Source organism: Notamacropus eugenii, chromosome 6, assembly GCF_028372415.1.
Source record: "Notamacropus eugenii isolate mMacEug1 chromosome 6, mMacEug1.pri_v2, whole genome shotgun sequence".
Taxonomy (NCBI): domain Eukaryota; kingdom Metazoa; phylum Chordata; class Mammalia; order Diprotodontia; family Macropodidae; genus Notamacropus; species Notamacropus eugenii.
In genome coordinates, this window is record NC_092877.1 from 116,636,331 (window position 1) to 116,663,542 (window position 27,212).

At 34.8% G+C, this 27,212-nt stretch overlaps 1 protein-coding gene across 3 annotated transcripts in view; it reads right to left on the bottom strand.

The window, feature by feature from the left end:
- TECRL (trans-2,3-enoyl-CoA reductase like) overlaps positions 1-27,212 on the bottom strand; it is a 172,197-nt gene that overhangs the window by 15,421 nt on the left and 129,564 nt on the right. For all 3 annotated transcript variants that reach the window (XM_072620882.1, XM_072620881.1, XM_072620880.1), the window contains exons 5-8: positions 24,144-24,259; positions 18,526-18,631; positions 13,981-14,053; positions 11,262-11,305 (exon numbers count right to left, since the gene is read on the bottom strand). In XM_072620882.1, the coding sequence (XP_072476983.1) occupies positions 11,262-11,305; positions 13,981-14,053; positions 18,526-18,631; positions 24,144-24,259 (339 nt within the window). The remainder of the gene's footprint in view (positions 1-11,261; positions 11,306-13,980; positions 14,054-18,525; positions 18,632-24,143; positions 24,260-27,212) is intronic.

Below are 27,212 nucleotides of genomic sequence, written 5' to 3' on the forward strand. Positions count from 1 at the left end.
CTTTGACTTTTCCCATGATTCAAAAAAAAGGGTATCTATGTATAAATTGTTCAGTAGCCCTTTCCTTCTTTCAATGACATTAATGAATATTAGTATTCTTGTTTCTAGATAATCCAGTCAAATTGGTAATTAATTCTGCTTCTTTCTGTTTTTGTAACAGATCAAGAGACAAAGTACTTATTATCTAAATTATTTTCTAATTGGTTTCATTTTTTCTCTGTTTATTGTGCTTATCAAAGTTTAGATAAATTCACATTTGCATCAACAATAAACCTATTTTGAAGTGTTTTGACATTTAATTTGATTTCTGAATGTGTGCTGACTTGTTCCCTTAAGTTCATCTCTTTGTTAAGGACAGATTCCCTTACATGGGCATAAATATGTAAATACCTTTAGAAAAGACTTTCATTATTTAATTAAATGAAATCTTCTCCTTAAAACAAATATACAAAAATCTCAAGAAGGACCGAGTCTAATTCAAGGAAATAATGTGCAACAAATATGTATAAATCAGATTGGAATAAATTTAATAATACCTTCTTTCATTATCACTTGCAACAAAGATCTTTCTAGGAATAATAGATTCTTCCACTCAGGGTTACTTTGAAGTTTGGAATCACCAGTCAGAGATTATTTTATCATTTAAAAAAATTCACATATGACACTTTAGAGAAAACTTACCATATATTATAGATATGTAAAACATCCTATGTAGTGTGACTGGCTACTTGGAAATGTGAACTAAACCTGAGATATCTTTGGCATAGGACGTTTCCAGAAAGGAAGTTTCTGCATCAATGAAGGTTAGTAAACTTCTCTTCAAATTATAGTCTTAGATTTCCTCAGAGCACTAATGGTTTATGTGACTTGTCTGGAATCCTAAAATAACAACATATCAGGTGGGACTTGGACAGAATTTTTCTTGACTCCAAAACCAAATTTCTGTGTACTAGGTCCTACTGCCTTTCATAACTAATAACTAATATTTATATACCCTGTTACAATTTGCAAAGGATTTTAAATCAATTTTCTCAGGTGCTCCTCACAAGAATACTGTAGAAGTAAGTTACAAAAGCATAAATAGCCCCATTTTATAGATGAAGAAACTGAAGGTAATAAGGGTTAAATGACTTATCCAAGTGTCAGACAACCAGTGTCAGAGGAGCTGTTTGACACTTGTCCTTTGCTCACTAAGCCTGACACTTTATTATAAACACTGCCTCTCAAAATCTTTAGAACATAATTTGTAAGAACACACCAGTACTAATCCATCCAAATTAGTATTTTCCTTTTAAGGAGTGCCTTAGGGGTCAGGTCCTTATTCGAGTAATGAGTCAGTGGTCTACAAATTTTACGAAATTTCTTTTTTTCATTTTATTTTTTCTTTCACTCACCTTCAGAACCTGTGACACATTTTGAATAGCTTTAAATATGCATCCTTTCAGAGGTGATTTGACTTCTGGAAACAGCTGGAAGTCTGTGTAACTATTTGGCAAAATAAAATGGCTGATAAGAGTGGGTAATTATATTGTAAGTTAAAAAAATAAGAATAGGAAATGTGAGTATATAAAGTAGCGTGACTCATTTGATTCTGAAGTGAATATGCAGTTTCCATATGCCCACTCTGGAAACTGAAGTCAATTAGTACATACTGGCTTGGCTTTTGAGGCATGTCAAATTTTTCATAGAATTCCTTCTCTTGTTTAAGTCTTTGTAACAGATGTTAACACATAAAACATGATTTTCTTCAGGGAATATTTTTTCCTATACTCATAATGAACACTCCCAAGTGGGATAAACAAGTATCCTACAGACTAAATATATTTGGGCACATGATGAAATCAATCCCTAAATTGACCTCTCCAAGGGGAATCTTTGTACATTATTTCCTTTTCACTTTGCTTCTTTATGTTTTATGATGTTTGTATTTAGTGATGATGTCAACACTAATTTAACTTAGGCCTTCTAGAAGTGTATTGCTTCATTTCACACTTGACATACATCACATATTTAAATTTGGAGTATAGACATTTAAAGTAGCCTGAAAAGCTATCTTTGTACCCCCTACAATCTTTTCTACCTTTACACCAAATAATTAATCATTTAATTGCCTCCCTGATGCTGCTGAACCTCTTTGTAGTTTACTACCATGTTCTCAGACAGCAGTTACGGTGTGTCCTTGGAAGACGCCAGAGGCCTTGATGCTCAATGGGAGAGATTGTACTTTGCTCTTCTAACCATTAAATGGGGGCCACCTCTGCAGCATGGTGAGGCTTTCAAATAGGACGTTTGTGAGATCTTGTACGTGGTAGACATTATCTAACTGGCATTTTGTTACTTATATCAAGTTCCAGAACAATACAAGGTTTGTCAATAAAATAATAGTTAGCCATTAAATAGTTCCAATTATGTGCCAGTCACAATAATTGCTTTATAAATATTATCTCATTTGTTCATCGTAACAACACTTATAATAATATTATTATAATTAATTATCATTAATATAACTATTATTCCCATATTATAGATGGTGAAACTGAGGCAAATAGGTGTTAAATGATTTGTTCAAGGTGACACAGATACTAAGTACCTATAGCTGGATTTGAATTCAAGTATTTCTGACTCTATCTACATGGCCAATTTATACTCAAAAACGTTTGACGTAGAAATCTGCGTAAGAAAGGTTGAGTATATGAATAATTCAAGCCACTCAGGTTGTGACAAACAATTGAATATATAAACCACCAACAGTCTATCAGCGTTTGTGTTTGTATGTGGGGAGAGGTGGTATATACATGCTTAAATGGATACATCAATATAGTTCCCTCAATATGAATAAATATTTAAGCATAGATACAGGTATGCATAGGTTAATCAATAGGTATTTATTAACTGCTTCTTATTATATTATATATATATCTATTATATTATCATATTATGCGCCATGCTAACTGAAGAGAATTCCTTCTCAACAGAACCTTTGTCTCCCTTTGTCTCTCTTTGTATACATTTATACACATATGTACATCTACGTAGCCTATGTATAATATGTATATATGCAAATGTACAAGCATACACAATGCTATACAATATGCATATGCACATATATGCACTATGTAGATGATACATGAATATATACGTACATGTTTACACATACAACTATATACATACATGTATATACATAAATACACCTATATGTACATGTGCATATATGTGTGTGTGTAAAATCTATATCTTTCCATCTACTTGAAAAGTATGAGCATATGAGAAGTGAGTTGTATTCATAAATGAGTAAGAACTTGAATTGGACTGCATTTGATAAATTATCCTGCACTTTCATTGATCTAAGGCTTCTCTGTGACATGAAAATCTGCAGAAAGAGCATAGATCTCTGCATTAGGAAGATGATTCAGATCCTGCCTTAGACAACGAGTAGCTGTGTGATCCTTCAGTTTCTTCTTCTGAAAAATGGGGATAATAATAGCACTTAATTTGCAAGACTATGAGCACTCATTGAGTGAACATGAACTTTAGACCTAAATCACTGTATAAATGATAGCTAATGAGGAGCAATATTTCTTGGTGGTGTCACATGGTTGTGCTCATGGCACTCAATGATTCAAAATTGCAGATGATCCAATGGTGTATAGGAAAACTTATGGCAGCTGTCAGTAGGCTGTAACATATTGTTAGGAATGACTTCCATGGGAAAACTGGCATAAAAGCCATCATCTAAGATATGTAAGATCACAAAAGGAGGTGGATCAGTCATGTTGCAAGATGAAAGAATAACAAATTAATGGCCTGAGTGTCACACAGCTATTCATAAAATATTGAAAGGACCTTGGAGAAATGCTCCAGAGTAATGTAGAAATCATCCATCAAATATTTATGTCAGGACAAGAAACAGGATCACACAAGAGTAGAAGACAAGGAAGGTCTGTGATCACTACCAGCAGAGGAATTGCCCACATCAATATCACGTATCTATTGAAGTATCAAAGTCTATTGGATTAATTAATCATACTTTAGCATATAGTAAGCACTGACAGGGTTTAGTCAAGGAAAACTTAGGCTTTGCAGTCAAGAAAATTTTGCCTGTATCACATTGTCAAGATCACATTAAAGAGATTCTTTATCCAGGACTCTAATTCTTCGATACCCTAGTGTTAAAAGGATGTATCTGGAAGGGGTAGGGGGAATCTCTTTTGTTGTAGACTATAAATGGACTACCCATTTTCTAGTGTGTTTCCTTAACAAATCAGATGAGACATTTCTGAGATAATCTTTGCTTGCTTGAATTCTTATACCCTTTCAGCTGTTGAATCCTTATGAGAGCACTGTGGTTGATTTTAGCAGTATGGTTTTGAATCCTAAAAGAGCTAATGCTTTAGTTTGATTAAAACACTCTATACTAGTTCATGGATTTTCAATTTCTTTTTCATTTTGTTTTCAAGCTGATCTAAATGATTTACCATATTGTGAGATTATTATACAACAAAGGTTCACAGAATAGTTTGCCTATTGGCTTACGGTGCTTAATCTCTTTCAGAAGTCCCACACACATGCAGACATTACCTAACACTTTTTGAACTGAGCCTGTTTTTTTTTTTCTTTTCTAATGAAGGATGAACCTGGATCTCTTATTGGAATTTCAAAGGTATTATGTGGATCCTAAGGGGAAAAAAGGAAAAAAAAATCTATAGATGACTTTTGTTTTTTAGGAGCCCACGGAGTTTTGATCTGCACATGGGCGATGGGAAGCCTAGAGTTGTATCATGTGGACCTCCAGTTGGATTTCATATGTTGCCTGAGACATTTGAGTGCCTTGTCTTTATGGAGAAATTTTCTAGGCAGAAGCAGTTTAGTTTTCCAAAGGAAGGGTGAGGGGGTGACTTCAATATGACCCCAGATTTCTAATCCTTAAGAGAAGAGCTTGCCTTGTTCTATTGCTACTTAACTTTAAGATCAAGCAAAAAACCCTTTGGTTGCCTTCAAAGCTCTTCATGATTTGACTTCTTTCTGCCTTTCACAAACTCTTTCATTCTACTATGCATTCTGTATATTCTGAAATGCTACCATGCTGACCTACTTTTATTCTTTATATAATATATTGCATCTTTCAACTCTTAATTGTTTGGGAAGGTATTCCTTCCATGCTTCTGCATCTGGAAAACCCTAGTTTCCTCCAAAAATCTCAGTTAAACCTCATTTTCTATATAAGTCCCCTCCGGATGCCCCCAGGGGCTAATACCCATCCCCTGAAATTGCATTTTTCATTATAGTATACTCATGTGCATATAATATGCTTACATATGTACATGTTTCCAGCAAGAGAATGGAACTTTCCTGAGAGCAAGACATGTTTCATTCTTCCTTTGTGTTCCTATGACACAGCAAAGTCCCTGGAACACAGGGGTGACTTAATATTTTTTGGGGGATCAGGTTTATAGACTAAGCTAACTGAAAGTGAGGAAGGGAAATAGCAACTGGCCATGACAACCTTTGCCTTATTACAGCTGTTGTTAATGTGTTCATTTGTTCTCATGCTTGCTGTTAGACATATATGACATCCAGGATTGCCATTTGACTTCCTGTCTTATGTTCTACGACCAAGGCAATCCCTAATGATGCTTGTTCTTCCCAATCACTAATTGTGATCTTATTTATTTTGGATGTAAATAAGGGACTAATCTGTTCCATCAAGTCAGTGATGAGTGCCATAAAAGAGTTACCAAAAAAAGCATTGGATATTTGTGGAGGGGAAATAATCACTATATACTCAACAGATTTTCATGTCTGTAAATCAGCATCCTTGCTGAGGGAACTTAAATTGAGGGGAAAAAAAAACCCTTTTGGAATAACTAGCCTTCTGACTTTGTCATTGTAACCTGGGGAGATCCTGTTTGTTTGGATCTCTCTCTAAATTGCCCGTGGGGCTAGGGTGATTAATAAAGGATTCTAGGCAAAGCAAATGATCAGATTCTATTAAGCAGAGTAATATTGCTTGCCTTCCTTTGGGAGTCATGAAGATCTCTGCTGTGAAGAATTGAAACAGAGCTGAACTTGTGCACAGTGTAACAGGATAGTACGAACCCTATTTGTTCTAATGATCTCTTGTTTGCATTCTGACTTTTCTAAGAGTCAGAAGATAAGGATCCCCGAGCCACTGTGCAATGTTAAAACATGGGAAGTTCTGTGGAAAAAGAGATACTCCTTTGAAATATATTTGGAGATACACCATCTTCTCTGACTCCTACTTGTCATCACATTGGTGAGCCAGGAGGAAGCCTCATGTACCAGCATCCCTTTCTTTTATCTTTTGAAATGGAAGGTGAAAAGGGATTTCCTTCCCTGCAGAGATCTGAGAAGGAAAAAATGGACATGTAGGAAAATAGAATGATGATTAGCTCTGCATGGGAACATGAGAGCTTATAGTGTGCCTTTTCATTGACTTTTATGTATATAAAAAACTGCACTGATTATGAGAGAGAAGGGAATAAACATTTGAATAACACCTCCTAGGTATAGGCACTATTCTAAGTGCTTTATGAAAATGATCTCACTTGATCCTCTTAATAACTGTGGAGATGGTATTGTTATTTTTCTGATTTTATATTTGAGGAAACTGAGGCAAACTGAGGTTAAGTCACTTGTCCAGGGTTATGCAATTAATAAGTGTCTGATTACAACTATATATCTAAATTACCCACAGAGGGGGGATGACTGAAGGCAAAACATAGCATTAGAATATTTCATATTTTCATATTTTCTAAATATTTTATTCCATATCTTGGGAGTCAGAAAAACAAGGGGAAAATGTCTTCTGAGATGAATACCAAAGCTATTCCATCACCTGGAAGGCTATGTTTATTCCTTGACTCATGGACAACGATCCAGGCAGTTATCTGCCTGTGAAAGTATAACAAAGGGCTAAAAGAAACTTGGTACACACACGAGCTCAGAGCACCACCTGGTAACTCATATAATGTACTCAAAGTCAATTCAAATCTCTTGACTAGATTTTTAACACTCTGAGCATACATAAGATTTACAAAAAGGGAATAACCTCCATATTTATATATTCTGTGTGTGCTACACCTTTAACATTACACTGTGGAGGTGATTTCGAATTTTGACAAGATGAGAGGAGGAGGGAGTAGCACAGGCGTAATCATGGTGGGAAAGAAGAAGGCATATTTGTGGAATAGTGAGTACAGTAATCTGATTTGTCAGGAGCAAATAGAATCTGTGGGGAAGTAGTTGGAAATGAGATTGGAAACAACAGATTGAACCAGACTGTGGAGAGCCTTAAATGTCAGGTAAAGGGATTGGATTTTACTCAAAAGGCAAAGCTGTTGCTTTGGTAACATGGAAAGTGACATGATTAGAGTAGCTCAACACTAATGTGGTAACAGTATAGAGAGGAGGAAGTTTGCCAGTTAGACGGCATCTTTAGGTCAGGTAAGAGGTCCTAAGTTCCTTAACTAGAGAAGTGATTGTGACAACAGAAGAAAATATATTCAAGATAGCATGTGAGAATAGAAGTGCCAGGTCTGAGTGACTGTATGTAAGTCGAAGGGTTAAGGAGACTGCATCCTTTTCTATTCATTGGCATGTACTGGCACTGGCATTAGAGGCAGCCAGGCAGAGCAGTGACGAGAGCAGTAGATCTGGAATCAGAAATATCTGAGTTCAAATATGACTTCAGACTATTGGTGGCTGTGTGATCTTTGGCAAATCATTCAAGTTTTCTATGAAATAGGGATGATAATAATAGTATCCAGCCTCCAAGGTTGTTGTGAAGATATATGTAAATTAATTTGTAACCCTGCAGATACATATGTGTGTTAGATATTCTTTTTGTACAAAGAAAATTTTAAAAAGTTTTGCATTTGGATGGATGTTTGAAGGTCTTTGGCAATGACAGAGAAATGAATTGGAGGAACCTATATAAGAGAAAGAAAGAGAGACAGAAACAGAGAGAGGAATCCATGAAGTAAGAGGATGGAATGCAGAGGAGGCAGAAAAGAAAGAAAAGGAAGGTTTGGTGAGCAAGGATTAGAACCAGGAGGTAGAGCTGTAAGGAGAGGAGGGTCATCAGTGATATATAATGGAGAAATATTTGGTGTTTAAAATCAATAATATATGCTCAATTCAATGATGTTAGCAGAAGTTAAATCATAATGAACCAAGGAGTGAATGATTTCTAAGGAAATATAAGTCACAAGTCTAAGAAGACTGACAAAATGAGGGAAAGAGAGAAAATAATAAATCCAGGTAGTAGGAAGGCTGAAAGTTTCTTCAGGCTAAACAAGCCCTGAATAAAATTACTGGCGGAAGAGGAAGTATTTAATGGGCAAGGTCAGGTTAAAGACATTATAGATAGATGTATGCCTATTGAAACTATGTCCTACAGGAAACTGGAGAAGATAGATGTCAGTATTCATAGTAAAAGAGAAATAAAGCGGGAAAGAGAAATCAATACTGAAGATAATTCAAATTTCTGAATTGTTATTTTACTTGGTTTCAGAACATTTATTTTTATATATCTCTATGTCTGGGTGTGGACATGTGCATATACATGTCCATACCCAGACATACAGATATATATATAGAGAGAGAGAGAGAGAGATAGATAGATAAATAGATAGATAGATATGCATAGTAAATAAAATTTTCCAATTATGTTTTGTTTAGTCTAAGTTGAATAATATTCCATTTACACACACATACACACACACACACACACACGCACATACACACCTAGTAGAAAGGGAAAAGCAGTCAGGACCATGCCTGAGTGTTTGAGTGGCACAGAAACCACACAGAGGTAATCTGGAGGCTTAACTCAACAGAGAGTGGATCTAAACAAGGAAGTTGTTGGTAGTCTAACCAAAATCATTAAATCTGTAATCAAGACAGATAAACAAAAGGAGACAAGGGAAGATTAGGGCTGAGTTGAAGCAGAGCTTGAAACATCTGGCAATGAATTGTTTTCTGAGGTCTCAGAGCTCGCTTGTTTTGAAACATGCTCAGGGTAGGTAATCAAAACTTGACTAAACTCTTACAGCAGGTCTCACACAGAAAAAACAAAAAAGATTTCCCAGAGAAAATGCATTTTAGTGCTTTTAACGTAATAGAAACTAACCTTAAGTTAATTTAAAACCTTAAGTTTAAAAAGATCTTTGCTGCCTTTTAAGTCACAGGAATGACTAATAACATTCTTTGTAAACAAATATATAGCATCAGTGATCAACAGTGAAGATTAGAACAGGAAACTTTTTTATAATAAGCTTTCATAAATTGAAATTAATTATCATATATTTTCCTCATTCCTGTTACATGGAAAAATAGATCCCATTTATTCCTTTAAATATCAAATAGGTATGTTTACAACATCTGATTTAGGAAATATTAATATGCTTTCTAAAATGTACGTTTGTGCCTATTCTAGTTTTGTTAAATTACAGAGACATAACATATATATATATCAATTTCATCATATTTTATCTATATATACAATCTATTTAAAATTTAATTTTATGATAATTTAGCTATAATTTTTAAGTTACAGTATAATATAATTTTACATTTTCAGATGTTATTTGGGGAAAATTGTTATTGAAAAACGTCTCTTCCAACTAGAAGCATTCATGTTTAGTAAAAACACTGGGGAAAAATAGGAGAATCATTATACTTGAGAAAGGGTATCATTCCTTAATAAAAGCAATGGCATGTTTAAAAAGTTGGCAACATTTATTGAGTACCAAGAAAAGAATATTAAAGTAGTTGCACATTTTCAACTAGTTCTTAGAGATTTTAGCTGCCATTATTTCTCTATTAAATGGATTTGGACTATTGCAAGGAGGACTATGCTTATTCTTGATCCCTGACTGAAGCAGTTAGAGGTGTGTCCATGCCTTAAGCATTAGGTAAAACGAGTGATGGCTGAATGACAATCCATGTGATGACAACAACTTGTTGGTAGACATTCCACCTTTTGCATGTAAAAAAAAAATCTACTACTCCATTCTAGCATGTAGTAAAAGACAATATAATTTGATCAATGTATCAACACAAATTAACAGGTGCTTCTTTTGTGCCCAATATTTTGCTAAGTCCTACAGATTAAAAAAATAAAAAAAGCAAAAACAGATTCCTGCCTTTATGATTCACTTTTTAGATTAAATATTTTTTAGGTTGAATATTAGGCTCTTATTTAAATTTAATTATTCCATTTAAAATGGTTTAATGATCAAGGACGGATGGCTTATATAAATATATTTGTTATTTTAAAATATGCAATACATCTGGTCTAGGGAAATATATGCCATATAACAAAACAGCTCTACACTTTTCTAACCAATTATCCATCCAAGAATTCTATAAGCTTCCTGGAGAGGCTAAAGTATATCCCTGTAAACCAAGCTGGGCACTGTTGGGAATAGAAATAATGAGACAAAAGCTCAAATATAATGAACAACAGACTTTCTTGCCCCTGGTGCAAATGCCTATAGTTGGGTAAAGTGTAGATTTGTATGATCAATGACCTAAGGAGAACAAGCAACAACTTATACCTGTGAGGTAACAGAATATACTTTGAGTATAAGTGCATTGTGAATTCAGGGCAGAGGCAAATTCTACTTTAGACATGATGAATCAGGAAGTTCTCTTGAACTATAAGAGTTCTAAGTGAACTAAAGTTATTCCCATCCATATTAATGGGCCCTTTAAAAATATCGTGGTTTGTAAATTAGCAAAGTTAGTTACTTGTTAGTACTGGTGTTGAAAAGAATGAACACCTTCATTTCAAACAACTATCATTTTATTTCTCAAGCATTGATCATGTATTTCTTTTGAATATAGCTGTTTGAGGATCATATACCCTCTATTAGAATGTAAATTATCTGAATCAGGAGCCTTCTCACTAAGTACCAAGTTAGGCACTCTGTACACATTAGATACTTAATAAATTCTTGCAAAATTGAATGTGATTTATCTTACTTTAGAGTACTACAAATTATTTTCATACAGATATTGTAGGTTTCTGATGTATGATTAGAGAGAAAACTGAATTATTAAGAAGAAAATTTAGGAACTATGACTTTATAGTATTTTTTATTCCCATCAATGTGATTATAACAAATCCTTGTTAATTATTCAGGTGCAATGTGATCTAACATTCTTCAAATAAAATAAATTCTTCAAAATTAACAAAGCTTAAATAAGTACTATTCAAAAGACATTTTCATACATACCAGAAAATTGAGGACAGAAACTGTGACTTGCCTGTGTCCAAATGCTAGAAAATAAGAAAAATAGGAATTTTCATATTAATATGAACATTAGTTAGAGAGCCAGAGTGGATAGATAATCAACGTTAAAGCCAGGAAGTCCTGAGTTTAAATTGTATCTGACATGTACTGGTTAAGTGACCCTGAACAAGTTGCTTAGAACTCTTAGCATCCCTTTCTAAGACTATGAACTACAGATCAATTGTTGATCTTTGTTAATTTGAGGAATTTCACTAACATTTCTTGACAGAAATGAAACCATAGAGACAGAGTTGTCATTCCTTCATCATCATCATCCTAAAAAGTGGATCAACAATAGCTAGGAACTTCATTTCATGCAAGTCACAGATACTCAAAAATGTGCAATTTAGCTATGTGATCAATATCACCAACAGGAGGACCATATGATTTCTTCATTGAAGAGAACTTCCAGTTCTCCTAAGCTTCTCCTAATGGTAACTTGTTTGTAACTTACAGACTTACAGGTTTGCTTGGTACTCAAAGAAGTTAACTGCGCAAGGTCACAAAGTTAGTATGTGTCAGAAATGAGTTGTAAACCCATGTCTTCCTGACTCAGAGGATAACATGATAGCACCAGTGCCTTTGCTGTTTGAGACTAGGTTTTTGTTTTGTTTCATGACTACTTCCTTAAGTCTAATTTTTAATAATAATATGTTAAAGATCATGGAAGTCTCTTTTATCTGCTCAGATTTAATTGCCTCTGAACATGGATTTGTTTTTACAAGAGACCTTCCTCTACGCAAGAGTTTATCTATCACTACTGGTTTTCTTAAATTTCTTTGCCGTGAAATTGACCATGGATGGTAGGCAACTTGGGATACACCTCTCCTTCCCCAGTATATAAACTGACTCTTTGGAGTTTGAAGGTTTCTATTTTATTGTAAAATGAGTTGGCCAAACACAAAAGATATCACTTCTTTCCTGTATCAAATAATATTGAGAGAGGAAAAAAGAAGGAAATCTCTGGCTTTTCCCGGCATCTTACCCCTCACTATCCTATCCCACCCCTCATCATCAAGATTAAATTTTTCTATCAATAATGGAGGAAAAAAAACAGAAAGAAGAAAATTAAAAGCCTAAAAGATCCCATGCTACATTCCATGGCTATGAGAATGATAGCAAATTCTGATAAATTCTGCATAAGGTATCCTGGAAGAGCCAGAAAGTCAAGGGCAGAAAGACAAAGTTCTAAACTTGGTTAAATAGAAAGATCCAGTTAAATGTATACCATTTACCTCATAATGCTCTGTAGACAGTACCCAAATCATAAAGGTAGATTTTTTTCATATCTTTCGTTTATTTTAAAACAAAAGAACATATTTGGAAGTGCCAAGTTTTTCAATATACAGGGGAAAATTAGTATTAATGCTTTAGATACAGACAGATTCTTGATTCACTGCATGATTCTCACAGGTGCTCTTATGAAGAATGGGAATTTGAAGATTTCCCTTTCAGCTACATCCCAACACTGATTACAAAATCCAAATCTGCTATCATCTAAGAATAGCAGCCTCCATCACAGCAGCAACAGTAGCAGCAGCAACAATAAAACAAGCTTACCTTAGAGATCTTACTTTTAATGCACAAGGTTATATAAAATACAGTGCAAATTATTTGCAATGCATTAATTGATTTACCTTTCTTAAGTTATTTTATGTACCTGGTACTTACCAAAAAAGTGAAAAATGCCATTTCCGTTATTGAATATTTAGCTCAGGGTATGCCTGTATGATATTTACAGTCATTATTTGTGAATATTCCCTTCATTGATACAGATTGGTAACTCACCTGTAACTTTCAAGGTACAGGTTTAGAGACTTCCCCCAGGCACAACTTGCTCCATGCTTACATTGCTGTGCATAAGAGAGTAGTCTTGAAGCAAGGTTTTCCTGTCTCCAAGGCTGCCAACTCTATGCCCACATGCACATATTCATGCACACACAGGCTCACAGACACAAACACGCTAGTGAAAGACAAAAGAGTGAAGGAAGAAGTAGTACTACGCAGCTGACAGAATACTGGAACTGGAATTAGAAAGATTGAAGCAAGGGTACAAGGTGTAAGGCTATCAATTATAAATAGGTTGTTATCAGCCTTAGTGAAAAGAATTCCCATACCACGAGTTCTTGTATTGATTAATTCAAAATTCCTTCACACATTAATGTATTTGTATGTATGTATATATACATATGTGTGTGTATATATATATATTTATATACATATACATTGTGCCAGCATATCTATATCTTAAATCTATATTAATATGCTTACTTATAAATTGTTGTACATGGCGGTATATAGCAGGGTTAATTAATGTAATACGTTATGAGTAGAGAGAAAGCAGTGTTGTATTCAGGCTCTTTTTGATTATTCCTTTACACTAAGAGTGTTCAACATTTCATCACATTCTGTCTCCTTTCTAGTAGTTATATGAAGAGGAAGGAGAGGGAAAGAAGGACAAAAGAGTAGAAATTTCCCCTTTTCACTATTATCTAAGAACCCAATTATTAGTAGCTCTGGTAAAACTTTCAATGGTGGACCATCTGGATTTAATTGACTGAAATGATGCTTTAGATCATCTGTGAATTTTATTCACCATTAGTAAGCATAACTGCAAATTTACTGGAAAAGAAATCTCAGATTTTTATTCAATACTACATACATGGTGGTGTGTACTGAGGGTGATTAATGTAGTATGCAATCCAAGAAGTGAATCCCCAGTAAAAGGCACATCCCTATAATGAAAACACAAATATATTTGAAATAAAAATAAGTTATACATGAAATGAGCACACCATTTCAAAATCTACTCTTATTTTATTAATCTTGGACAATCCTTAACTTCGTGTATTTTATACTAACCTTCTAAGACATTTTGTAATTAGTGAACTTGTTTTTAGTCCTTGGATGATTTAAAAAATATTTTAAATTGAGAGCATGAAATGTAACATTCATAACAATAAAGAAAACCTACATTTTCGCAGATAATCAATTACATGGTAAATCATCAACATAATATTTTTTTAGACTAGCATCAGAAAACCCCTTACAGTAGGTTAAAGATATATGATCAAACTCATCAAAAGAAAAGGTTTCCAGAAGGGAAAACAACACTGTTCTTGGCTAGTGACTTCTAAAAACACTTCAGTGTCTTTCCTCAATACTGATATTTTGTTGTACTTGAATCTATACAAAAACTTAAATCCAAACTGAATGAGTTGATGTACAGACAACTTTCCTCAAGGAAGGCAAAAATGATAATAGTTAATTTGTACAGCATTTCAGGACAAATGAGTTAATTTCCTCAATAACTGGAACATACCCATTTAAATTATAAAATTTTATTTTTAGTAAAATATTAAGATTTTCAATATTAATCTCTCTCAAATACATCCTTATACTTCTCTGCCATCTTAAATAGCATATACAGATAACACTGCACACATACAAAAATATATACATACATACATAAATATATACATATATTTTTGTATTTATTTAATAAACAAACACAACTTTGCTCCTCCTGGGAAGCAATATATGCATGTTTCTGTATATATGTGCATATATATATGTGTGTGTATGTATGTATATGCATGTATGTATATAATATGTGTTTAAACATTATCTCTATTTCCACTGAAATCCTACTCTCATTTTTCTTTATTTTGACTAGAGGTAAATCTAAACTATTGACATCTATACTTGTGGACTACTCTCTGTGGAAGGTCTTACCTAGATGGAAAATCTTTGAATATGGACAGTTGTCAAAGAATCATCCTTACAGATTCTCATCAATGAAAGATGATCAAACAACTCTTTTTTGGGGGGGAGGCAGTTCATACTTCATATTCACTCATGGAATCGATGTGGAGACATCATGGTGTAGTAAAAAAGATTACTGAGCATTTAATCAGAGAACCTGGGTTCAAATCTCAGCTTTACTGCCCTATGTGACCTTGGGAAAATTGCTTTCGTCCTCTGGCTTCAGTTCCCTCATCTCTAAAATATGGTTTTGAACTAAATGACTTCTAAGATCCTTTAAAGTTCTAAAGCTATGACAGTATGATCTAATAAGATCTCATGTTTCAATCTGTATCAGTGAAATGAATGACCACACACAAAATCAGTCAGTCAACAAGTATTTATTAAGTACCTACTACCTGTCAGCAACAGTACTAATGAGAGCTGAAAATCAAGTACATGACGCAAAGATGACATTAAAGTTTATCAGGGTGTGTGAGGCTGTGTCTCTCTAAATGATCCAAGACTTACATGCCTTCTAGTTTTTGTGCCTGTTTTTCAGTCTCCTCCCTTGCTGCCAATGGTTAATTATTCCAGAGGTATTTAAGAAACACACATGCACACACACACACGCACACACACACACACACACACATACACCACTTTACTCCTTGTGGGATGCAATGTAACATAATGGAAAGAGTATTGGCTTTGGAGTTTGAGCACATAGGTTTGATTTCCAACTGTCATTGACTAGCCATATGATTTTAGGCAAGCCATTTGACCTTAATGCAACTCTGAAAAGAGAGGGTTAGACTAGACCTCTGGTGTCCCTTCCAGGTTCAGATCTATCATAATTTCTTGCTTCTGTTAGTCTAACAACATTTCCTCTCTATTGCTAATTTCATTCTTCTAATCTTTCAGTTCTAAAAGCAGACAGAAAAGCTGGTTCAAATTACGTCTAAAATAAGAATAAAAAGCCTCTTACTTGACAATTGTGGCATTTTTTGGCGGGGGGGGACATGCCTTTTGGCTGCTCCAAGGTCTTTTGTTTTGATACTGAAAGTTTTAAACTTTCTTTGTTTTTTTTTTTTTTCAATTATGTTCCAGGTACTTGAGGCTGCCAAATATGAGATCTTCAAGTAAGTGAGATATGATTGTACTAGTCAACAATTTAGGAAAGGAATAAAAAAGATTTATTCTACTGTCTACCTTAGTTTTCCCACCTGTAAATTGGGGTTAATAATAGCATCCACTTCTCAGTCTTGTTGTGAGGCTCAAATGAGATAATAATTATAAAGCACTTAGCACAGTCTCTGGCACATAGTAAGTATTATATAAATGCTCAATTTTTAAAATATTGTTATTACTATCATAGTTCTTTAAAATGAATTTAGGTCAGGGAGTAATGATAGTAGGTCACCTTAACACACAAATAAAGGAAACAATAAAATATATGCTATAGAATTTAAGGAATTCAATATCTTTGGCAATAAATTATATTTTCTTAATTAATAAGGAGTCCATTCAAAACCGTGTTTTAACTCTTTGAACAACTGAAAGAATTTTAGAACTATAAATATTAAGAGAAATTATTTAGTTGGAAAAAATGATACCATGTCTGTATTATGATTTATGTGAAACTCACAGATTATTTTAGGTTGTCACACTAATTCTTTTAATCCAATATGGAATATTTTAAATAAATTTCAGCAATGAATATTCACTTTAATCATAACAAAGTGTTATACTCAAACTCACATGGTCAGATATAATATTTTATACACATTCAATTTATATATCTATATGTATGTGAATATATACATAGATTTATTTATTTTTATTGGGAACTCCCAGATGAGGAACCTCAATTTATCAATCCATTTGTAGTTTAGAGTCTCAAAAATGGCCCATTTTCACAGTATATAACTTAATCAGATCCTAACTAAATACCTCAAAGCTTTGAGATCATAATCTGTGAATAAACAGGAATGGTGAAAATAACTGAATCTGACTTGGATAATTCAATATTTAGCAATGCCTCAAAAGGAAATATTCAAATACAATGCTCATTTTATTGTATTCTAAATTTTGAGAAGATTGAGGCAAAATATAAATTGATGATAATGACAATAACAAGAAAGTACTTTGTGTAAACATTGTGGTATCAGTTGTTTTTATTGTTATAATTTGAGGATGGGTACTCAAGCCAGTGCCCAAAGGTTAGTTATTTCACAAGCTATTTTAAGTATCCTAAAATCTCTTCTTAGTATTGTTTTTTATGAATAAATGCATTCCTTTTTTTCTAACCTAGTCACCAGGAGCACATTTCTTCCACCTCAGCTGTAGCACTAGAAATTAGGCAGTAGCCTCAGAATTTTCCAGTATAGACACCCTCTGAAATGGAGTGGTACATGCCAAGGAGATACCCCTAGGTATAATTATTTTTAAACTCCCTTCACAAATATAAATGAATATAATTTCACAAGTAAATTATCCCCTCCCCAACATTTTGTAGAAGAGAACAGTTTCTGTGTACAGGAGGGAGTTGATGAGTAGGAAATAATGAAAGAAGACCCTAGGAACTGGTGCTACAAGGGGGACTTCTTCATTTCAACACCTCATAACTATCTGACTTTTGATATTTTAGGGAGAGTCTTCAAAGCTGCATTTACCTGATGCCCAAAGATGTTACTCTGTAAAAGACTGGGGTCATTCAGTTAATTACATAAATATAAAACAAGTGAAACCAACTGGCAAGTATTAAGTAAATTAAATAATGTCCTGCTTCACTATTGATTATTTGGGTATCATGGAGACACAGGTATAGTCCTTTGAAAAGTATTCTACATTTCCTTAATTGCTAGTAGTGATCAGGATCTTAGCAACCAGGCTTCCAGTAAGATTACACCTCTGATACCACAGTGCCACCTAGCATAAGGCTTTGCTAACTGAGAGGAAAGCCTACCTCTTGTTAGTGATATTTGTCATTGAATCATATTTATAAAAGGCATTGAATTTGAAAGTCACTTTATACAATCCTCAAAAGTTTGTTTACTTGTTTTACAGCTATCTTCCCATGTAGCTTTATAAATATTGCTTCTGTCCTTTCCTTGGTTTGTTTTGGTTTGTTTTGGTCATGTTATCTATTTACACACAGCACTTGTCAGTATGTTTCCCTCTTAGAGCCTTTGATCATTGTAAAACTGTCCAGATATATATTCCAAACTAAAATGATAGCTTGTCTAACTAAAGATATATGATACACTGCTAGAGATGTGCAAGTAACAAAATTTTTTGGTCTGCCAAAATAACAGTAAAGAATATCTAGTTTAAAGGGAAAAGATAATTTCTTCCAATTAAATTTTGTATCTATCCTAAAATGCACAGTATTTTTTTTCCTTTTAACAAAAGCAAACCCCAAAAAACAGAAAATGAAACTGTAAGAAGTATGTGTCCTCACCTTTATCAAATTTTTCAAAGGTGTGTGCTCTTCAGAAAGCTTATGAACAAAAACTGTCTCTAGAAGATAGCGGGCATAATGTAAACAGTGGCAGAAACAGGCCAAGCTGGAAAGGAAATGAGAAAAATTCAGATGTAGGAAGAGCCTCCTTTCCTGTGTCTTCTATATTCCGATTTACTTTGCACATAACACATTTTTTCAGCCCATTGCAATCTCCTATCATTTGGAAAGAGCCGGTTCTGAGAAGCCATTACTTGAGGTACAGAAGCAGTCCTATTTAACAAGTTATTTTTTTTTTAAATTTCCTAAATGAGAAGAAAACAATAAATTTTATAGCAGCCATGGCATCTGTTACACTGCAACCTAGTTGATATACCCAGGCATAAATTAGTTAGGACACAGCTGTCTCCGTGCTAGCTTTTAGTATGGGAACTGAAAATGTGCACATATCAAAATGCTTCAAGTTTTGAATAGAAAACCTAGATGTCTAAAAAATCTTGAGAACACATTCAGGATGCATTTGACATTTTATAATGTTCGGAATAGCTTCTGAAATGGTTTGGTTGGCCTTTAGCGAGGACCATTGATGACAGGAGGAGGAGGAGTTTGCCTTTCGTTTCCTTCAGAGACTGAACGATGTGTTGCATTCTTTGCCTTATTAATTCAATGTGACAGCAGCTGGGTTTTTTAGTGGTTCTGAGTTACACTGAGCTAAAGAGACAGTTTCAGAATTTATTAGATTGATTTTCTTAAGGATTATGAAACCATAATCAGTACTTTTGATTTGCATCATAGAATGAACTGAAGACTGCTTTTCTCACTGACAGTAATTCAGACCTTAGTATGTAATTGAAAAGGTATGAATGTGTGAAGTTTCTAACGCTTTGGCTAACATTCTAGAGTCAAAGGTTAAGGACTTAAATCAGTGAGGAAATTACCTAGTAATGTTATCGTGCATAAGGTGAAGTTTTTGGCTCCCATTGGGAATTTATTTTATTAAAATATGCTGTTGATTTCCTGTACAATACTGCCACTGATTTTATGCAAATAATATCAAGGGAACAAAGTGTTTTCAGAAATATTGGGTTTCAATGTACTTCTTACTACTTGCATGATCTTGCACATTTCTCTGAATTTCAGCATTCTCATATTTAAGATTGAGAGGATTTGGCTAAAGGACCTGGAAATCCCCTTCCATCTCTCAATCTAGTTTGCTTTCTCTTTTTCTCTTCTTTGTTGATTTCCAATACATTGGTGTTCAGAATTGCTCTCCAAGTAATGGTTCTGTGTTCCATAGCCCTTTCCTGACTTTGTAAGGAGGAATTTAGTCATTCAATTGGTATTAAACGTAATTTGCCTTTCACCAGATTCTATTAACTGGTCTTTAACTCTGAACTAAAGCCCAAACCATGTACATTTCAGCTATGAGTCATATATCTTATTTGTTATCCCATGAATTATAATAATCCTGAATACAAGAGGACGGTTTCTTCTTCTCTTCTAGCAGTTTTTGAAATGTACTGGTGCTATGGCTACTAATTGATTATATAGTGGTCTCAAGGGGGGAAAAGCATGCCTCAGAAATATATCGGAGAATATTGACCAAGCTCAAAAAAGAAATGCCATTACTATTGAGGGAACCAAGGAGAGACTTAATGGTAAATGTATGACAGCTCTAAATTAGGGTCAGGATGGTGAAAAGGAAGTGTTGTGAGTTTGGAATATTACCATGGATGAATGAATGTGAAGACCACTAAGTCTTATCTATAAAGTCACAGATATTGAGCTGTAAATGGCCCTGTGTCTGACTGTTGCATTAGCAACTCTGTTCCCAGTTCATTCAACAACCATCCCACATCTTAATTACTTTTAAATGTTACTGTTAGTGCACATTATACAATTCAAATACATTCAACTCAATAACTACTGTGTAAGGCCCACTTTTAAGTCCTGAGGATTCAAAGGGGGAACCAAAAACAAAACAAAACAAAACAAAACTGAAACGGACCTAAGGAAGTTTACATTCTACTTAGAAGGGGGCATACAATACAAACATAAGGAAGTACATAAAACAGAATTTGGGAAAGAAGAATATAGTAACATCGATGGGGTATCAGAGCTGAGCCATGAGGGACGCCAAAAAATTTTAAAGGTAAAGGTAAGTAGGGAGTACATTTCAGGTACGGAAGAAACTCATACAAATGCTCAGAGGCCATAGATGAGATGCTAAATTTGAAGAACATGCAGGTTAGTTCAAGTTAAACATGCACTCTGTGAAGGACAGTAACATGAAATGAAGATGGAAATGGTTCATTTGAGCCAGACTTAAGGGCTTTAAATTCCAGGCTATTTAATATACTGGACTACAGAACCTCCTACTGAGCAGCACACATTCACTGGTGTGGCACATGTCCTCATTGGCCTCTTGCTGAGAAATATAGACTAATCTTTGCTGATTACTTAACCACTCGTGGATAGTTCTTAGTGACTGAGAAAGGAATATTATCCCCCTCAATAAGCTACTAAAGCTGTTGAAAAGCTCTACCTTTCCCTATTTCGCATACGTTTAACCCATTGGTTTTTCTTGGTTTTCCTGCAAGGCTGGCAGGGGATTATTCTCTCTCAGCACCTTCCTAACCCTTCAGCTGCAGTAGTAGCTATAACTTGAATACCTAGCAGGAAGAGAATGTGTTTGTTTCTTCTGTTTGTCTTTCTTTCCCTGACCACAGATAACCAAATAGAAATCCAGGGAAATGGGCATTTCCAGAATTGCTGACTACCTTTAGTGTTTGAGAATTCTTGGGTTCCTGATTCTATGCTGGCTGCTTAGCAAGCGGTGTTTCCTGTTCCAATTTTTCTTCTCAGAGGATATGCTCACCTATAGGACAACACATAATGGAAAACAGCAAGAAAGCCAAAGTTTTCTAAAGGGGAGCAGGAAGAGAATGAGAACAGAGGACATTTCAGGAAAGGCAGGTGGGAGAACCAGTACAGGTGTAGTGACTATTTGTCCCTCAGAGGCAAATTGAAAGAAAGAAAATGTTACAAATAAATCTGGGAAGGTAGTTGGGAAACAAATGTCAGAGTACTCAAGGGCCAAGCCAAGGAGATTGTATTTTACTTCATAGATAATATGGAGCCATTGAAGATTTTCAAGCACAAACAGGTGGTATGATTAGATCTCTGAAAAGTTTATTCTGGAAACTGTATGAAAGATGGCTCCCTATAAAGTCCTTCTTTATGGCACACAGGTGTCTCAGGGATCTCAAAAGCTATACTATTAGAGTTCCTCTGCTTGAATACCTTCTCCTACACTGGAAATGCTTTGAATATGGACTCAGCAATAGAATGTGTCTGCTTTCCAATGACAAGTCTAATTAAGTATGAAGAGGCTCGTAAAAAGAGTGAAAAGTGTTAGAGTGAAAAGTAAGTTTACAGAAAGATTGGAGAATGACATATTTAAGTGACTATCCATATTTAAGAGAGTATTTGAGGATGAAACTGGAAGGACTACAAAAGCAGATGAAAATGGAAATGATCTGTCAAGAATATAGTAATAATCTCTTCTCTTCTGACACTGAAAATAGAACCACCACTTTTACTCTTTATTATCACAATCCTTGATGTGTCCATGAGGAAGTTACTGGAAATATTACTAAAGAAAACCAATATGGGAAGAGAATTTGGACTACATAAATTTTACAATACCATATCCATACCAGAGGTAGAATATCAGTAGTACACCGGCACTTGGTAGCAAATTTAGATGTCTTGGATGGTCATGTCAACTCAAAAAAAACCAGACAAAAATATAGAATGTCCCTCAATCCTTTCTGTTCCCACAGTGATGGAGGTATAATGGTGGAAAAGGATACCATAATCATATAATTTTCAATAAATTTATAAACATTAACTTAACTTTTGGAAATCTAAGCATTAGATTTTGTCCAGTGATTGGAAAGTTAACGTACTGCATGAGGTAATGAATTATATCAACTTAGACATCCTTATTACAGATAAAAACAGAATTCAAAGGGAAGTTGAAGCTAATTGACAGGACGATTCAAAAGTTCTCCATGGAGAAGTAAATACAAAAGGTGAATAAGTTGTTTTTATTCTGAATACAAACCTCATTTCACAGAATATGAAATGATTTTTGTACTCACCATCAGCACTTTTAAAAGATCATTATAAAATAATTAGTACTTACACACCCACACGCCATTAGTTGTCACAGAGGATAAAGAGGTAGAGGATTTCTACAAGGAACTACAAACCCTCACAGTCAAACCAATCTCTACTTTAATGCTTGTTGCTCAGCACAAAGGTGAGAGGAAGGACGGTGGAAAATACACTGAAAAATTAGCACAGGAGTTAAAAAGTTAGGGAGGTGAGTAGGCTCACAGTTTGTGCAGAAAAGAGTTAGGATATTTTGGAAATGATAAGCAATAACGATACTTTCATGAAAAAATGGAATTATTCCTACACAAACGATGAGAAATAACTACTTAGCATCATGAAGTTATTTCTGAATTAGCTGTCTTTTGTATAATCAAATCATCTATTTATTAGGGAAAATAAAAATTGACACAAAATTTTAAAAAAGTTAAAATATATTTCAGTTACTCAAATAGATTCAACTTGATCAGTTTAATAAAATAAAATAAATATATATTTATGTCAATTATCACCATTTCGTGAAAATTTATAAATAATTCACATCAGTCCCCAGAATAAACAGACCTGAAAAATAAATAGATAAAAACCTAGTTTTGCTTTAACCAGAAAACTCTTGAAAAAAAAGGTCAAGAAACAAACTATGGCCACAAGGAACAGAGACATGACAGTGGTCAAGATGTTAGGAGATACCCTGTTTTCCAGAACTAAGGCCCAGAAAGCAAGCTGTACCCTCAGTTTAACATAACAACAATCCTTTGCCCTCACACTCTGGGTGAACTCAGCCACAGCAAAATTTTAAAACTGTTTCACGTAATTATTGTATGGCTTTGAGAAGTGCCAGGTGTTCTCTGAGCTTGGACAAGTACCTGTAGTACCCAAGTTTCATCCGTGAAACCCTGCTATGAATCACACTTTTCCCATTGTGTCTGTTATCTTTTATTGTCAGGGCTACAGTTCACTATGTAACCATCCATATATATACATATATATACATACATACACACACACACACACATATATATATGTATATATATACATATTAACCATCCATATATATATATTGAGATTTGCCTACACTGAAGCAGGATTCCCTAATAGAAGGGTGTCTGGTTTTCTCCTTGTTTGAAAGCCATTTTCCTCCCTACAGAAAATAAACTTCTCTCTTAGTCTCTGCATAGTTTTTCTTGCCTACTCTGTCTGTTCATCTCTGGCCTCTGCAGGCCAAGAGGACTGGTCCAGTTGACACAGCCTAGGCTAACACTAACTTAGAATATATGTTTTCCTTTAAAATATGAAGACATATGCAGTATGTTTCTATTCCACACCATGTATACATTCCACATATCAATTTGTCATAATAAATGCCTGATTCACTGTTCTGCAGCTGTAGATATTGCATGACTTCTCAACATTGTCTGCATCCTTAGTATATAACTTACTGTACCACTGGGTGGCGCAATCTTCTGGAACTTTCCTTTGCATCATAAATATATGCGAGTCGCATATAAAAGATGAGGTAGATAAGCAGAGGTCCTGCGTATTCAGCCAGAAAAACCTGGAAATAAGATAAGTGGTGATTATACATCATATCATGAAACATATTTTAAGTAATGTCATTTTGGGATTGTGTGTTTATATATACACTTGTAAATAGCTGTGAAATGAAAAAGCAATGGAGTAGAAAGTATACTGAGATTGGAATCAGAGGCCTTGGATTCAAATTCTGGCTCTGATTTTATTCCTGAAATGACCTAGCATAAGTCAGGTAAACACCAACACCAGGACTTGCCATGTACCTCAGCATAGGCAGGGGAACCAGCACACTCCAACTCTGAAAACTGCTAAATGCTTCAGCATACCTTCAAGTAAATAGATAGATAGAACCTTTCAGGTGCCTAAGCAAACAGACAGTCTCCAGCAGCTACTTACTGAAGTGTAACCCTGGGGAAACACAGAAATACCCTACCAGTCTTGGCACATTAAAGAAACCAGCACAAGGATCTCAGTTCAGTACTGGGTAAGCTGATAGACCCCCATGACTTCCAACACCTCCTCCCTTCTCTACCCCTTCCTCAAGAGAACATGTAATATGATACAGGCTCTACATATACATTCACGTTGAATGTATTTTTCACTTTTGTCATGTTGTAATGAAGAATTATAACCAATGGGATGAACCACTAGAAAGAAGAAACAAAACAAAACAAAAAAGATAGAGAGCAAATAGTATCCTTTGTTGTGCATTCAAACTCTGCTGTTCTTTCTCTGGATGTGGATAGCATTTTCCATCATGAGTTTTTTGGAGTTGTCTTACAAATTTGCATTTCTGAGAAGAGCCAAGTCTATCAACGTTAGTCATTGTATAATGTGCCTGTGAGTCTGTACAATGTTCTCCTGATTCTGCTCCCCTCACTCAGCATCAGTTCGTGTAAGTCTTTCCAGATATTTTTGAAGTCAGCCTGCTCATTATTTTTGTTACAGAGCAGTGGTATTCCATTGCATTCTTATACAATAACTTGTTCAGTCATTCCTCAATTGATGGGCACTCCCTCAATTTTCGATTCTTTTCCACTACACAAAGAGCTTCTATAAACATTTTTGTAAATGTGGATCCTTTTCCCATTTGTATGATCTCTTTGGCATACAGCCCTAGAAAGTGATTTTGCTGGGTTAAAGGGCATTCACATTTTTATAGCCCTTTAGGCATAGTATATTCTGTTTTTAAGGTGTTATTATCTTTAGTATTTCTTTTGTGCCTCCTTTACCAAGCTGTTCACTCTTTTTACATACTTTTCTTGCATCACTCTCATTTCTCTTCCCAATTTTTCCTCTACCTCTCTTACATGACTTTGAAAATCATTTTTGAGCTTTTCCATGAGACCAATTCATATTTTTCTTGGAGGTTTTGGATGCAATAATTTTAACTTTGTTGTATTCTTCTGAATGTGTGTTTTCCTCTTCCTTATCACCATTGCAACTTCCCATGGTCAGAATTGCTTTTGCTGTTGTTATGGTTTGCTCATTTTCCATTTCATTTCTTGATTTTTAGATGTATGCTAAAGTGAGGCTCTGCTTCTCAATGAAGGGAGCATTGTCTGATGCTTCGGGATATTTTTGTGCACCTGTTTTTAGAGGCAGTTCTGGGGATCTATAAATTTTTGACTCTTACAAGGCGGTATGATCTAGGGAGAGGTGTGTTTATTCCTCTCCTGGTACATGCACTGATTTTTGAGTAACCTCAAGCACATTTTTCAACCCTGGAACTGTGACCAGGATCGCTATGGACATAAGCTCTTCTGTGTTAGTGCTCCTCCTCACATGGCTTCTAAGACCCTAGGACTGTGACCTAGATCAAAGTCTAGGCAATGCAATAGAGTCTTGCGCCTGGTGCCAGCAAATGGACCCTTGTCAATCTTTCTGGCCCATTGTAAAATCCTTATTGTCTCTGGGCTGAGAGGTCTGGAAACTGCCATTGCTGCCACTGACTAAATCATCCCAAGGCCTATTCTTTTTTAAATTTTTTTAATATATTCATTTTATTTATTTTAATGCTCTACAATCACTACCATAAAACTTAGATTTTTTTTTCCCCTTACTTACCCCCTCTACCTCCCTCCCTCCGCAAGATGGCATACAATTCTATATAGGATCTACACACACATTCCTACTGAATACATTTTCATTATAGTTATGCTAAGTAGGAGAACTAAAATAAATAGAAGAAAACATATAATAAACCAAAGTATAATACACATACACACACACACACACACACACACACACATGCTACATTCTCCTATTGATTTCCATAGTTCTTTCTCTGAATGTGGAAGGTATTTTGCCTTAGGAGACCATTGGAAATTTTTTTTTTTCATGTCCCATATCCTCTCCAACATTTATCATTTTCCTGTTCTGCCATGTTTGCCAATCTAATAGGTGTGATGTGGTACCTCAGAGTGGTTTTGATTTCCATCTCTGTAATCCAAAGTGACTTAGAGCATTTTTTTCATATGATTATAGATATCTTTAATTTCTTCCTCTGAAAACTGCCTGTTCATATCCTTTGACCATTTACCAATTGGGGAATGACTTGTATTTTTGTACATTTGACTCAGTTCTCTATATATTCTAGAAATGAAGCCAATGCCTATTCTTGGTTTGTTGGGGCCCAGTCTATGCTGGATCTGCCTGTGCTGGATTGTGCTTCTCTCTCACCCTAGTGCAACAGATTTTTCACGGCAACTTTATAAGTTGTCTTAGGCTTGAAAATTGTTCCACTCCATCTTTTTGTGCATTCTGCTGTATAGAATTTGTTTAGAGTCATTATTAAAAGGTATCTGGAGGGGCTTGGAGAAGAACTCAGGTGAGTCCCTGTCTTTTACTCCACCATCATAGTTCTGCCTCTCTAGGTCTTTTTTTTTTTTTAAATTAAATTTATTTATTTAACTTTTAACATTCATTTTCACAAAATTTTGGGTTACAAATTTTCTCCCCTTTTGTCCACTCCC